Below are 15,050 nucleotides of genomic sequence, written 5' to 3'. Positions count from 1 at the left end.
GAACCCTTTCCATGCACCTGCTGCCCAGTGTTTTACCTCACACCACAAGATAACACCTCACAACCTACACATGTGTAGGCCTTCTTAAGCTGTCCCATGAAGAAACACTTCATGATTAGTTTACATACTGATGTTTGCTGTGGATTAAAGATGATTTATCTACTCTGATAGAGAACACAAAGTTAACAGGCTGAGCAGTTCTGAGTGTTTTGCTGGTGTTTTGTGCTACAGGAGAGTTTGTTTTTTCTCTCCTCTCTGCAGATTGTCTGGATGTTTGGTCACAGAGGAAGGATGTTCTTATTTGGCTTCAGCTCTGAGTTTAAATCCATCACACCTGAAAGAACTGGATCTGACCTACAACCACCCAGGAGAGTCAGGAGTGAATCTGCTCTCTGCTCGACTGGAGGATCCACACTGCAGCCTGGAGACTCTCAGGTATGTTCAGCTTTTTAGATTATTTAAAACGACTGTAATCTGTAGTCATCTGCTGTTACTGTATTTTATAAAGCTTTACAGATTATAGATCACAGTTAATAAAAGCTCTGCTCTGCTGTAATAATATACATAACAATACATTATAGTATATAATATCTGTGGGTTACGTTTATGTTCTGTTACTGTGTTTTAATTGGAGTAAGTAAATGAACCATCTGGAAGACACTAATGATTTGTTTAAGATTTATATAAAATTAATTAATACATATAAAACTGACTGAATCTTTGTTTAATCTGTTTTTTGGTAAATTTACTGAATTGGAAAATGTTATATCTCTTCACTGTGGTAGGTAATGACCTCTATTATGTATTTCTGGTACAGTATGTGACATTGTAGATAAAGGAGTGTTAAATGTCTGCACATCTTTGCAAATCCCCATCTATCTGGCAGCCACTACCACGCCTTGCCCGAACCCTTTCCATGAACCTGCTGCCCAGTGTTTGACCTCATTCCACAAGATAACACCTCACGTCTTATACAGGTGTAGGCCTTCTTAAGCCATGAAGGAACACTTAATGATTAGTTTACCTACTGTTGTCTGCTGTGGATTAAAGCTGATTTATCCACTCTGATGGAGAACACAAAGTTTACAGAAACTCTATAACTTGGACGTGTGTAAAAATGAATGGGAGTGAATGGGAATAAGGAGAGATCAAGATAATAAATGAATTCAAAACTGAGGTGAATTTGTTCTCAGGGTTCGGCTCTCAGATGTAATATTCAAAATGGTGTGCATCAGCTGAGCTAAAGTACATACGAACACGCATCAAAAAAGTAATGCGATAATTAAAAAAAAATGGGATGAAAATGTTTGTTACAGGGGAATACGTGCACACATCACACAATTAGACCAAACAATCTGGATTTGGAACAGTTTCAGCATCTCAAATACTGGATGTGGGATGAGTTAAACAGCATAAATCCGGCAGAAAAGTAAAACAAAGAAGAAGAATAAAAATCAGACAACAGTATAACTAGTAGCTCTCTCACCACAAAGGAACTTCACATGTGAGTTCAGTTCCTGTGTTTTAATTTGAGCTGGCCATCTGGAGGATCCTGATTACTGGTTTAAGAATTACTGCTGTAAAAATAAAAACTATAAAATATATATATATCTTTATTTTGGATTTTGGACAAGTTATTGAATTAGGAAATATTGTAAATGAGCATCATTCTCTGTATTTAAAGACTGTATAGCTGTGGGTGAGCCAGAGGGGCACTTGGTGTCAGCTGTTGTCATGTTTTGGTGCTATAAACCCTGACGGCTCTGCTGTCTCCTCTGAAGGACTCCTGTGTGAGCAGTGTGATCTTTTACACCAGCAGAGTGGAGAAGAACTGTGCTTAAAGTGTGTCTGTATTAAAGGACACTTAGGCTACGTTCATACAGAAGGTTTTGTTTGTTCTGCTGTCATGTTTTTGATATTAGTCTGAACTAACCTGCATGTACAAAACCACAACTCTCCACTCAGCACAATTATTTACCACACCATATTTATCCCCCATCTTTAATTATAAATTACCCACTAGTGATCCACTGATGTGGGAATTCTGGGTCGATGCCGATGTTCAATATTACATCTGTATATATCTGCCGACACTGGTGTACACATTTATAATTTACAGCGAGAATAGACACCCTGTATAACTTTATTACTTTTGGCGACCTTAAATAAATACGTCAGCAAAAGACGCTATGAAATATTGGCAGATGCCGATGTTTCTTAAAAACTATTATCGGTCGATACCGATATAATTCTGATATAATTGTGCATCACTAATACCCACATTACCAGGCAGGTAACAAATCTGTGCCCCATATGAAGAAAAGATTGATTTATATCAGGTTCACACAGGAAACATGATATTAAATCCCATCTGTCTGTTCAGGTTTATTATTTCCCAGGAACACACCAGTAAAGGTCCTGCTGGGAGTAACAGTGGGCAGATCACATAACATGAGTAGATCACTTTGTAGATTAAGCTCATCTTTTAAATGTTAGAGAGAGTGTTTATTTAACAGTGATCTCTGTGCTAAGAGTCTTTAGGGCAGGAGAGACACAGCTGGCAGTGTTGGGCTGGAGTGGCTGCAGGATTAATTCTAAACAACCAGCAGCTCCCCTGATTTCACTGGTATAATCACCAGGTGATTTTTCAAACAGCTGATCACATGAGCTTCTGCTTGGATGGAATGAAAGCATCCTCTAAAATGAGCACACCTCTTCTCCACACTGCTGTACAAGTCTCCGTTTCCAATCCAATTAACTCCTGGATTTACCAGCCTACAGAGATTTCTTGTGTGTGTAAAGTCTGAGTAGGAGCAGCAGGGTGTTACCTACGTTTTCAGCTGGTGTAAAACTCAGTAAATTGTTCTTTAACTCACTTATTTAAAGAAGGGGTGAAAGAGTCGATTCCAGTGCTGATTACACAAAACCTCTGGGTAAAGGTTTTTTTTTTTTTATCAAATGAAGCATCTTCTATTCTCTCAACAACTATGATAATTATTTTTGTATACTGAAAGGTTTTAGAGCGTGGCAGCTGCCTTGACCCTGTCCTTTCTCCAGTGCATGATTTATCTCACTTATAGCATTTAATCTCCATATTTGTAGCCAAACACAGTTTATAAAATAGCTCATTTTAACAGGATTGAGGTAGAAATGTGTTTGTTTCACTGAGTTAACTTCATAATTCACAGAAATTTTAAATAATAAAATGGCTTTTTTAAAACCAGGTCTACTAGTAACTGAGAAGTCAATAAAAGCATATGCATTCTGGAATAGTTGGAAAAACCTGTAAAATGAAGATTATATACATGAACAAAACATTTAAAAACACAGTTAAAGACAACATAATGACAGATCTGGGCCTGAGAAATTACTATTACCTTAGTCGACTCTGACACTCCTGTCCTGCTGGTACCTGTCTCTGTCTCAAACTCCATCTCCCATAATGCCCTTGACTCCACTGATCACATGCCTCTGCCCCGGTCTCAGTCACCTGATTTCTAAATTGCCTACACCTGTTTCCCTGAGTATATACACTTCCTTTTTTCACTCAGTCCTTGCTGAGTATTGTTAGCGGTTCCCTGCTCTACAAAGCCTTCTTCTGTATTGTGTATTTTATGGGTATGACCTTTTGGCTGTGTTCCTGTTGTCGAGTTTTGCCATGCCTTCTATATTGATTGCTGTGTTTTTGATCCTGTATCTCAATATGTTCTGTGAAGTGTATTTTTGCCTTATGTTCCTGAATTAGACTATTCTGACTACTCTTTCAGATTTATCCATTTTAGTAAAACAATTACAAAAACTAAAATTAGAAAGGCATCTGGATCCTGAATGGTAAAGAATTAGGCTAAAATGTACCAGTTGCACATTTCAGCTGACCATGAGTTTATTTCTCTGAAATCTGGAACCACAGACTGATAACACCAGCCTTTATAATGTAAATAAGTTTGAGAGAGTAGATTTTTAAACTTCCTTATGAAGTATGAGGAGTCTTCAGCAGAAGTCTCCTGCTCTTCACAGATGATCTGGTCCAGCTGTTCCCCACAGATCAGGCTCTGCATCTGAATCTAAATCTGCTGGAGCAGAACTGGAGGACCTGGGCCCTGATAGTAAACCTACATATCACAAATATAAAGATATTTCATTAAAGATCCAGCTCTCAAGAAACAAAACACACTTTTGTATTTAGGTACATATGAGATTTAACTATACTTTATTAACAATCATACAGGCAGATAAAAACATTAGCAATTATGTAAAATATTTAATATAAAACATCAAGAAGTGGAAAATGCCAAAGTCAACATACAGAGAACATCATAAACCCAAACTTCACCAAATCCATTGTAAAAGACTATGCAAATGTTAATTTAACATTTAAAAACATGACTAAAATTAATGGCTTTTACAAAAAGTAAAAAGTTAAGTAAAGTTAAAACCTTATAAACTAAAAGAAAGAGAAAACAGAGAAACCAAGAGAAATATTAAAACAGGAAATGGGTAAAGAGTAAGGGTTAAGATAAAGGGTAGTCAGTATGAACTAGGTCAATAATGTTAAACAGCAGCCAGAGAGGAGAACCATATCATACACATGATACAGTCCAGGGTTCATACACAGGTGAGCAATAATGAGAAACAGTCAGAAATCAGAGTCCATAAACAAAACAAGGTCGTAATCCAAAAAGAGAAACGCTTAGTAATGTGGATAATCCAGGTAATACTCAACAAGGAGTGCATGGAGTGAGGTTGTGTATATAGGGACAGGAACAGGTGAAATCAATCCTCTAGTAATTGACTTCCTGGTGTGCTGAGTCATGTGATCGCGTGAGGGATCTGGAAACATGTACAACACAGCGACCCCCACTTATACCATTATAAAGCTCTGCAGTACCAAGAGATGAGCAAAGACACCAGTCCCCTCATTCAGCTGATCCTGAAGCACAGTTCTACACCTACACACACTAACACAGCTATAACACACACTAACACAGCTCTAACACACACTAACACAGCTCTAACACACACTAACATAGCTATAACACACACTAACACAGCTATAACACACACTAACACAGCTATAACACACACTAACACAGCTATAACACACTAACACTACTAAAACACACACTACCACAGCCATAACACACACTAACACAGCTATAACACACACTTATACTACTGTAACACACACTAACACAGCTATAACACACACTTACACTACTGTAACACACACTAACACAGCTATAACACACACTAACACAGCTCACACACACTAACACAGCTATAACACACACTTACATCCAACACGTTCAGGACCAGAAACCAATCAGATTCAACCAAATTACAAAACACCTACAACAAAACTACATTAGCTATTGGGAAACTAAAACTCAGAGTAAATTACAGAGCTTACCAGTCCTAAACCGTCAGTACAGAGCGGTGGAATACCTGACCACCCTGACTGACCCCAAACTGAGGTCCACCTGACCAGCTACAGACTCAGTGCTCACAGCCTGACCATAGAGACGGGCAGATACAGGAAGTCCTGCTGCCCAAAGAGCAGAGACCGTGCCCGCACTGCCCACTAAACAGGCCAGAGACAGAGCTGCACTTCCTTACCGAATACCCAAAATATACAAAATCAGAACCCAATTCTACAACAAATTCACCCAAAAATGTCCTGCATTTATAAACATCCAGATTCACAAAATTCCCCTACCTGCTTTGAGTTCTGCACACTGGCAGCCGTAGGTCCACGCCTGCCACACCCTGAGGGACAGAGAGTGACCACAGACACACAACTGTACAGAACTATACTCTGTATTATTGTTTATTATAATTAATGCTTGTGATAAAATTCATTAATTATTTATTAATTAGTTTTATTGAACATGAACACAGCTTTGGCAAACCAAATGTGAATATTTGTCATGCTAATAAAGACACAGACACAGACAAAGACACAGAGAAAGAAAAACTGAAAAAAAGACGAAACCAGACAGAAAAACAGGGAGAAAGAAATTCAGGAAAATAGAGAAAGTGGAAAATGGAGAAAAAGAAACAGATGGAAAAAACAAAGAAAAAGAGAAACAGGGAGAAAGAGGAAAACAGAGAGAAAGAGAAGCAGAGAACAAGAGGAAAATAGAAAAGGAGATAAATAAAAAAATGAAACAGAAACGGAGATACATGAAAAAAGAAAGTGAAAAATATCAAGAAAAGAGAAGAAAAAAAAAAACAGAAAAAAAGAAATCCGGTAAAAAAGAGAAACAGAGAAAGTGAAAAACAGAAAGAGGAAAACAGACAGAAACAAAAAGAAAGAGAAACAGGAGAAAAAGAAACAGGAGGGAGAAACACTAGAGAAAGGGAGAGAGTGGAAAACTGAGAAAGAAGAACTAAAAGAAAGAGGAAAACAGGGAGAAAGAGAAACGGAGAGAAAGAGGAAAACAGGGAGAAAGAGAAACGGAGAGAAAGAGGAAAACAGGGAGAAAGAGAAAAAAAGAGAGAAAGAGGAAAACAGGGAGAAAGAGAAACGCAGAGAAAGAGGAAAACAGAGAGGAAGAGAAACAGAAACAGAGAAAGAGGAAAACAGGGAGAAAGAGAAAATAAAGAGAAACAGAGAGAACGAGGAAAACAGAGAGGAAGAGAAACAGAAACAGAGAGAAAGAGGAAAACGGGGAGAAAGAGAAAAAAAAGAGAGAAAGAGCAAAACAGGGAGAAAGAGAAAAAAAAGAGAGAAAGAGGAAAACAGGGAGAAAGAAACGGAGAGAAAGAGGAAAACAGAGAGGAAGAGAAAGAGGAAAACAGGGAGGAAGAGAAACAGAAACAGAGAAAGAGGAAAACAGAATGAGAAAGTGATAGATAGATAGATAGATAGATAGATAGATAGATAGATAGATAGATAGATAGATAGATAGATAGATAGATAGATAGATAGATAGATGCTTTATTGAACCCAAAGGACACAACACAATACAAAAAGAAATAAATTTAACATAAATGAGAAACAGAAAAAAAGGAAACACACGAGAAAAAGAAAAACAGAGAAAGAGAAATAGATGAAAAAACAAACAGATAAAGAGGAAAATAGAGAAAGAGAAACAGGTAGAAAAACTGGGAGAATGGAAAACGGGGAAAATGGCAAAAGAGATAAACGGGGGATAGAGAGAAACAGGAGGGAGAGACACAAGGAAAAATAATAAAAAGAGAGAAGATGAAGGAGAGTGAGAGAGGGAATGAATTGTGTATTTATTAGTTAAGAAACATTTTTTTTAAAACGCGTGTGTGTTTTTGTGTGTGTGTGTGTGTGTGTGTGTGTGTGTGTGTGTGTGTGTGTGTGTGTGTGTGTGTGTGTGTGTGTGTGTGTGTGTGTGGTAGGTTGGAACATGCAGGAGAGACCTGGATGAAGTCAGGATTAAAAAAATGTAAGTACACACAAACACACATATCTACACACACACACACACACACTCACTTATACCCTACATCACACACACACACACACACACATACCTACACATATACATAAACATACACAGTCACTTATACACACACACATACCTACACATATACATTACCATACACACTCACTTATACACACACAAACACACACATATACCTACACACACACACGCACATAAACATACACACTCACTTATACACACACACACACACAAATACCTACACACACACACACACAAATACATGCACACACACATAAACATACACACTCACTTATACACACACTCACATATACCCTACATCACACATACACACACACACACACACACACCTACAAATATTCACACACACACACACTCATATCTACACTCACACTCTCTCTCTCTAATGTGTGTTCTTGTGTTCAGACGGCTGTGATCTCACACTGGATCCAAACACAGCGTACAGACTCCTCTCTCTGAGTGAAGAGAACAGGAGGGTGGAGTATGGAGGAGAGCTGCAGTCGTATCCTGATCATCCAGAGAGATTTGATTGGGCGCAGGTTCTGAGTAGAGAGAGAGTTACTGGACGCTGTTACTGGGAGGCTGAGTGGAGCGGGTGGGGAGCTGATGTAGCTCTGAGTTATAAAACCATCAGCAGGAAAGGAGGAGGTTCAGACTCTGGGTTTGGAGGGAATGAAAAGTCCTGGAGTCTGGAGATCTTTAATAACAGTTACTCTGTTCTTCACAATAATAACAGCACTGATCTCCCTCCTCCTCCCTCTCCCTCTAACAGAGTAGGAGTGTATGTGGACTGTCCCGCCGGCACTCTGTCCTTCTACACCATCTCCTCTCATACACACACACCCTCCTCACACACACACACACACACACCCTCACACACACCCTCCTCACACACACCCTCACACACACCCTCCTCACACACACCCTCACACACCCAAACACTCACACACCTACACACATTCTACACCACATTCACTGAACCGCTCTATGTTGGGTTCAGACTTGTTTATTCTGGCTCCTCAGTGCGTCTGTGTGATATAGAATAGTGTGTTTTGAGTGTGTGTGTGTGTGAGTGAGCGTGTATGAGTGAGTGTGTGTGTTTGAGTGCATGTGAGTGTGTGTTTCTGAGTGTGTATATGCATGTGAGGGAGAATAAGTGTGTTTGTGTGTGTTTGAGTGTGTGTGTATGTGTGTGCGTGTATAAAGGTGTGTTGTGCGTGATTGTGAGTGTGTGTGTGTTTGTGTGCGAGTGTGTGTTGTGAGTGTGTATATGCGTGTGAGGGAGAATGAGTGTGTGTGTGTGTATGCATGTGTGTGCGTGTATAAAGGTGTGTTGTGCGTAATTGTGTGTGTGTGTGTGTGTGAGTTTTTGTGTAATTTTGTGTTTTTTAAATAAATAAATAATATTATGTAATAAATTGTTGCTGGTTTTAAATGTATTGTTTATTATTGTTCATTTATTGTTTATTGACTTCCATTAATAGTTAATCAAGTAGTTTTTTTTGGTGATACTGGGTTTCATATATGTTTTTTTTATTAATAAATATGATTTATATGTACTGTATATGTATGTGTTGATGTATTGCTAAAATATTAGCTAAAAATTAAATTATGTAATATTTGAATATGTCTGAAATAAATGTGGTATAAAGAGGAATTCTGTGTATTTTAGTCTTTTACAGTCTCTGAGATCCAGTTTCTAAAAGCTTTTGTCTTTTCTTCACACACAGCTGACTAAACCTCTCACACATCAAACTGAATGTTTTACACAGATGAACAGTTTACTTACTCTCGGAAAAAGGTAGATAAATGTACACTTCAATAATGTGAACAATCACAATCCAATGAGGGATTGTTCATTTCTGTTAAATGATGTTGAGGGGAAGAACTCACAGAAATGAGTAATCATTCATATAGACTGTTCACTGAGTATGACCATTTACAGTTTTTCCCAAATGTTTAAACGCATATCTAGAAACTTGGATCAGTTTCCTAAAACTCTAAACACAAACTGAAAATGATTAAATGCTTTGTTGAAACTCCACAAATCTCCAGCAAAACGGATTCCTTTCACCAAAACAACACACAGATATTTATATACTTCAAATAAATACTGACAAGATAAATTCAGAGCACCATAATCAGAAGTATTTAGTCATGTTTTCGACTTCATGAGGCCACTGTACAAATTAAAATGCACACAAGTCCATAGAAATATGTTGGCATTCTGCTCTTTATATTTATTTGGTGCAGATAATATAGCATATAGCATTACAGTACTACATGTATATACGACACAAATGTAAGCCATTTTTACTGTATGTAGTTTGATGCAAAACTGTAATTTTCACTTATGTAATGAGAAACATGATGAGGAAAATCAGATCTCACACAAAGAGGAAACAAACATGTATTTATTGTTGATGTGTTTGAAGGTCAGTGATTCTTAGGTGATCAAGGTGTACTAAATGATGCAGTTTGTGTTTAGTGATTTGTAAAGCTGTGATTTAGAGTGATATTTGAGTGAGAACATGTGGAATTGTGCTCAGAGTTTAGCAGTTTGGAGTCACAGTGTTACACATGAGCTTCATGTTTTTAGATTTGTGTGCACAGTTCCACATTTTGTGTTTATACAATGTGGAAAAACTGTAATACAATTTAATAGTAGAAGCCTGTACAGAAACTTTTCCAAAATTAAGGATTACTGGAGCAACAGCCTATTATTTGTGATCATAAAACCAACCAGAATAACAATCGACACTGCTACACTGATTGATATTTATAAATAAAATAGAGAGCAAAATAGAGGCTGGATTGCTCATAAACGACATAAGTGATCACCTTCCAATTTGTGCAATCTTTCAAAATATGTTCAATATAAAAAAAAATAAAAGTCAGGCACTTTTAAATGTATCTACAGAAACAGAACTCCAGAAGCTATCGCTGCTCTCGAGATTGACCTAATGAAACAGAACTGGACAGAAGTAAATGAAAATGATGATTCAAATAAGGCATATGATACTTTTCTGACTATAGTAACTGAGTTATATGAAAAAAATAAAAACTGTCCTTTAAGAAAATGTACAAGAAGCCACAAAACAGTGGAAAACCATGGATTACTAGAGGAATTGAAAGAAAAATGTACTTTATAAGATTTTTTAAAAACAAAGAACAAAATAAGCAGAAAACAAATATAAGACCTATAAAAATAAATGAACAAGTATTAGGAGAGATAGCATAAAGAAATTCTATCAGAAATTATTGGAACATCACAGGAATAATACTGTGGAAAGTGCTAAACAGCATAGTTAAAACACGTTTGGGAAAAGCAAATAATGCAAATTATTTTGTAAAAGAAGATATTACAATTTTACATCAAATCAAAGAAATTGCAGACAAATTTAATGATTATTTTGTGAATGTAGGACATAACTTATCTAAAGAGATTTTAGAGCCAAGAAATACGCATGGAATAAATAAAGATATTATTCATAAAAACTCTCACTCCATTTTTATTAGCAGAACTGAAGAAAATGAAATACTGGATATTGTTAAAAAATACAAAAACAAGAAGTCCACTGACTGGAATGGAATAAATATGTGGCTGGTAAAAAAAAAAAAAACTCATAAAGTGTATTATAAAACCTTTTCCTCATATCTGTAATCAGTCACTGCAAAAAGGTATATTTCCCCAAGAATTAAAACCAATGAAAACTGCAAAAGTCATTCCTATTTATAAAAGTGGAGACAGACACAATTTCTCTAATTACAGACCAGTTTATCTGCTTTACCAGTTCTCAAAAATACTAGAAAAAGTATTTGCTCATAGACTTGAGCATTTTATAGAAGAAATCAATGTATTGAGTGATCACCAGTTTGGTTTGGATTGCAGTGATGCAGCTAGTAGAAGAGAAAGCTACAGCAATAGACAAGAAGAAATTTACAGTGGGGGTGTTTATAAACTTAAAAAAAAGCGTTTAACACTATTGATCACTATTTATTAATGAAAAAGTTAGAGAGATATGGTATTAGGGGAATAACATTCTCATTAGGACTTTAATTGTTTAATCTGTACATAAACCATATTTGTAAGGCATCTAAATTGTTACAATTTGTCCTATTTGCTCATAATACCAATTTATATTGCTCTGGAAAAAACTTTGAATGGCTTCTAAAAACAGTAGAAATGGAAATTAAACATCTTAAAGAAATGGTTTGCTGTTAATAAGCTATGATTAAATTTAAGGAAAACATAGTTTATGATCTTTGGTATTCGACAAATAAAAAGAAAGTAAAATTATGATCAATGATATTGAAATTGAAAGAGTGTATGAAAATAAATTTCTAGGTGTGATAATTGATCATAAATTATGTTGGAAACAACACATAAACCATGTAAAAATAAAACTGGACAAAACCATTGTAATACTCTATAAAACTAAAGATATTTTAAATCAGAAGTCACTATATTTACTGTACTGTTCCTTCATAGAGCTGTATATGACCCATTGTGTGGAAATATGGGGAAACATATAAAACCAATACAAATCCAATTACCATACTACAGAAGAAAGCTATAAGACTTATTAACCAATCAAACTGCAACAAACCAACCAATAAATTATTCATTAAATTACATGCTTTAAAATTCTGTGATTTAGTAGACCAGAATTTTGCACAGATAATGTACAAAGCACAAAATTAATTACTCCCAAATTGTATTCAGGGGAAATTTAAAACTAAAGAGAACAACTATGAACTTGGGGGAATAGATATATTTAAAATAAATAGAGCAAGGACAAATATATAAAATAGATGTGTATCAGTCAGAGGGGTAAAGCTGTGGAATAAATATATTGAATAATTAAGAATGTGTAGTTCGCTCTATTAATTTAAAATAATGTTTAAAAACAGGGCTGTAAACAAATATTTAACTGATAAATTAGCTGTCTATATATTGTGAACTTTCAAATGATTAATGATTTTTTATACAGTCATATGAAATGTTTGGGCACCCCTATTAATCTTAATCATTTTTAGTTTAAATATTTGGGTGTTTGCAACAGCCATTTCAGTTTGATATATCTAATAACTGATGGACACAGTAATATTTCAGGATTGAAATGAGGTTTATTGTACAAACAGAAAATGTGCAATATGCATTAAACCAAACTTTGCCCGGTGCAAAAGTATGGGCACTCTTATCATTTTATTGATTTGAATACTCCTAACTACTTTTTACTGACTTACTGAAGCACAAAATTGGTTTGGTAACCTCATTGAGCTTTGAACTTCATAGCCAGGTGTATCCAATCATGAGAAAATGTATTTAAGGTGGCCAATTGCAAGTTGTTCTCCTATTTGAATCTCCTTTGAAGAGTGGCATCATGGGCTCATCAAAACAACTCTCAAATGATCTAAAAACAAAGATTGTTCAACATAGTTGTTCAGGGGAAGGATACAAAAAGTTGTCTCAGAGATTTAACCTGTCAGTTTCCACTGTGAGGAACATAGTAAGGAAATGGAAGACCACAGGGACAGTTCTTCTTAAGCCCAGAAGTGGCAGGCCAAGAAAAATATCAGAAAGGCAGAGAAGAAGAATGGTGAGAACAGTCAAGAACAATCCACAGACCCCCTCCAAAGAGCTGCAGCATCATCTTGCTGTAGATGGTGTCACTGTGCATCGGTCAACAGTACAGTGCACTTTGCACAAGGAGGAGCTGTATGGGAGAGTGATGCGAAAGAAGCCATTTCTGCAAGAACGCCACAAACAGAGTCGTATGCAAAAGCAAAGCACACCTCAGGCGACTCTGTTTGTGGCGTGCTTGCAGAAATGGCTTCTTTCGCTTCACTCTCCCATACAGCTCCTCCTTGTGCAAAGTGCACTGTACTGTTGACCGTCCTTTTTTTAAGATCACTTATTCCTTATAGAAAGTTTCATTAGAAAGTACTTACAAATCAGCTGTTATTCTCATCACTGCAGTAAAAAACTCTTCTGGTCATGTGCTGGCTGTCTGAGGAGAGGTTCCCTACAATTCACGTTCTCCTCACTGCTCTCGCTGCTGCTGAAAACACCCTGACCTTCCTGATTCCTGAAAAAGTACAAACATCCTCCGAGGCCTTGTGTCACTGTGACACAGATAAAAAGAGAGTGAAGACCAAGTGCTGTCAAGCGTTACAAAATAATCTATTTAATTACATGCTCAGTGATTAATTTATCGAAATAAATCACATTCATAACTAACTACAAAGCTTCCTGTAATGAACAATTAATAGCTGATATACGTTGCCATGTAATAATAAAAAATATACCAGCCCTGCTTAAAACACTTAAATATGAGATGCAAATATTAAGATAATTCAGATTTTTGATCATATTTTGATCAAGCGTTTGTTTAGGAAGGTCTAAATTAAATAAAACAGTTCATTCAAAATTGAAAACTGGATGTTCTTTATTTTTCTACTATACATCTTTTCATAAACATGCCCAAAACGGCAGATTATCCATAATAACTTCTGAACTGAGTGCAGCTTTCGCCTCCTTGGAGCATCTGATTATTTTGAGCAGGTGTAGTGCGCAAGATGCATCCCCCCGTCAGGAGCAGAGATATTTCACTGCCTTTACTTTGGTTATTGTGATGTTAAATTACCTTAAATACAATTAATTCCAGTCATGAATAAAGGAAAAAAACATTTTACTGATGCAGGATGAGTGTCTTTATGTTATATAAACCATATCAGTAAGTAATTAATTCACCTTTGATCTTGTGTTTAAGCAAATCCCAGTCTTTAGAATTTGGTATTGTGTTTATTGATTTCTCATATAGGATCAATATGTATTTACTGAATAAATTTAGTTGTAAATATAAAAATATTTTTTGTTGATTTAAACGGGATGCATTTTTCATGATTATAATAAGAAGATGGGATTTAAGAAGGGAAGCATTTACTGACAACTGTCACACATTACATTGTATTTATTTTATATTATTTTTTCCCTCCTTTTTACAGTGATTGATTCTGAGAAAAACCTGACAAAACATTTTTAGTGTTTTTAGCTCAATAATTCAGAAAAACATGATTTTCGCCAGGCTGAGTGTACAAGAACTCCCTTTCATATTTCCACCAGTGACTGGTCTCTTCATTTAAAACATTTAGAGGGCAGTTCTCAGATTTTAGCAAATTGTGTTTTTGTATTAAATAGACACATAGCTGTTGTAGATGTTTAGCCTCTTTCTCAGATCATTTTGAGGTAGTATTCTGCTTTTTATTCTCCTTTTTATTTTGCAAAAAAAAAACTCAGTTAGCATAAAAATTAAGTTAAAGACATATTCACACATATTCCCAGAAAATGTATATCTAAATAATCGAAACTGGATATTGCTATGACAGTCATTTACATTACATATTTAAATCTATTTGTTTAAGAGAGTTTAGTCAATATTATATAAAGTTTATGTTTTAAAAAATAAAGGATGTTTAGGGTAAAAACATGTACAGGTCCTTGCATATAAAACAAAGAAAATCCCATACTAGAGAAAAGAATATGCAGGGGAACATTAATTTTATGTCATATGTGCAAAGGAAGCCTTT

General features: G+C 35.9%; 1 protein-coding gene across 2 annotated transcripts in view; it reads left to right on the top strand.

Annotated features, from left to right (window-relative positions):
* LOC111196209 (NACHT, LRR and PYD domains-containing protein 12) overlaps positions 1-15,050 on the top strand; it is a 280,945-nt gene that overhangs the window by 176,816 nt on the left and 89,079 nt on the right. The window contains exons 16-18 of one of the 2 annotated variants that reach the window (XM_049470066.1): positions 262-435; positions 7,372-7,418; positions 7,863-9,114. The exons of the other annotated variant lie outside the window; for it this stretch is intronic. Coding sequence (XP_049326023.1) covers positions 262-435; positions 7,372-7,418; positions 7,863-8,503 — 862 coding nt within the window. The 3' untranslated portion in view covers positions 8,504-9,114. Of the gene's footprint in view, positions 1-261; positions 436-7,371; positions 7,419-7,862; positions 9,115-15,050 lie in introns of those variants that run through there. 2 annotated transcript variants of the gene reach the window in all.

The sequence above is a fragment of the Astyanax mexicanus genome, chromosome 21 (genome assembly GCF_023375975.1).
Source record: "Astyanax mexicanus isolate ESR-SI-001 chromosome 21, AstMex3_surface, whole genome shotgun sequence".
Lineage (NCBI taxonomy): Eukaryota > Metazoa > Chordata > Actinopteri > Characiformes > Acestrorhamphidae > Astyanax > Astyanax mexicanus.
Note: the sequence above shows the minus strand (reverse complement) of the source record. Positions and strands in the feature narration are given on the sequence as shown.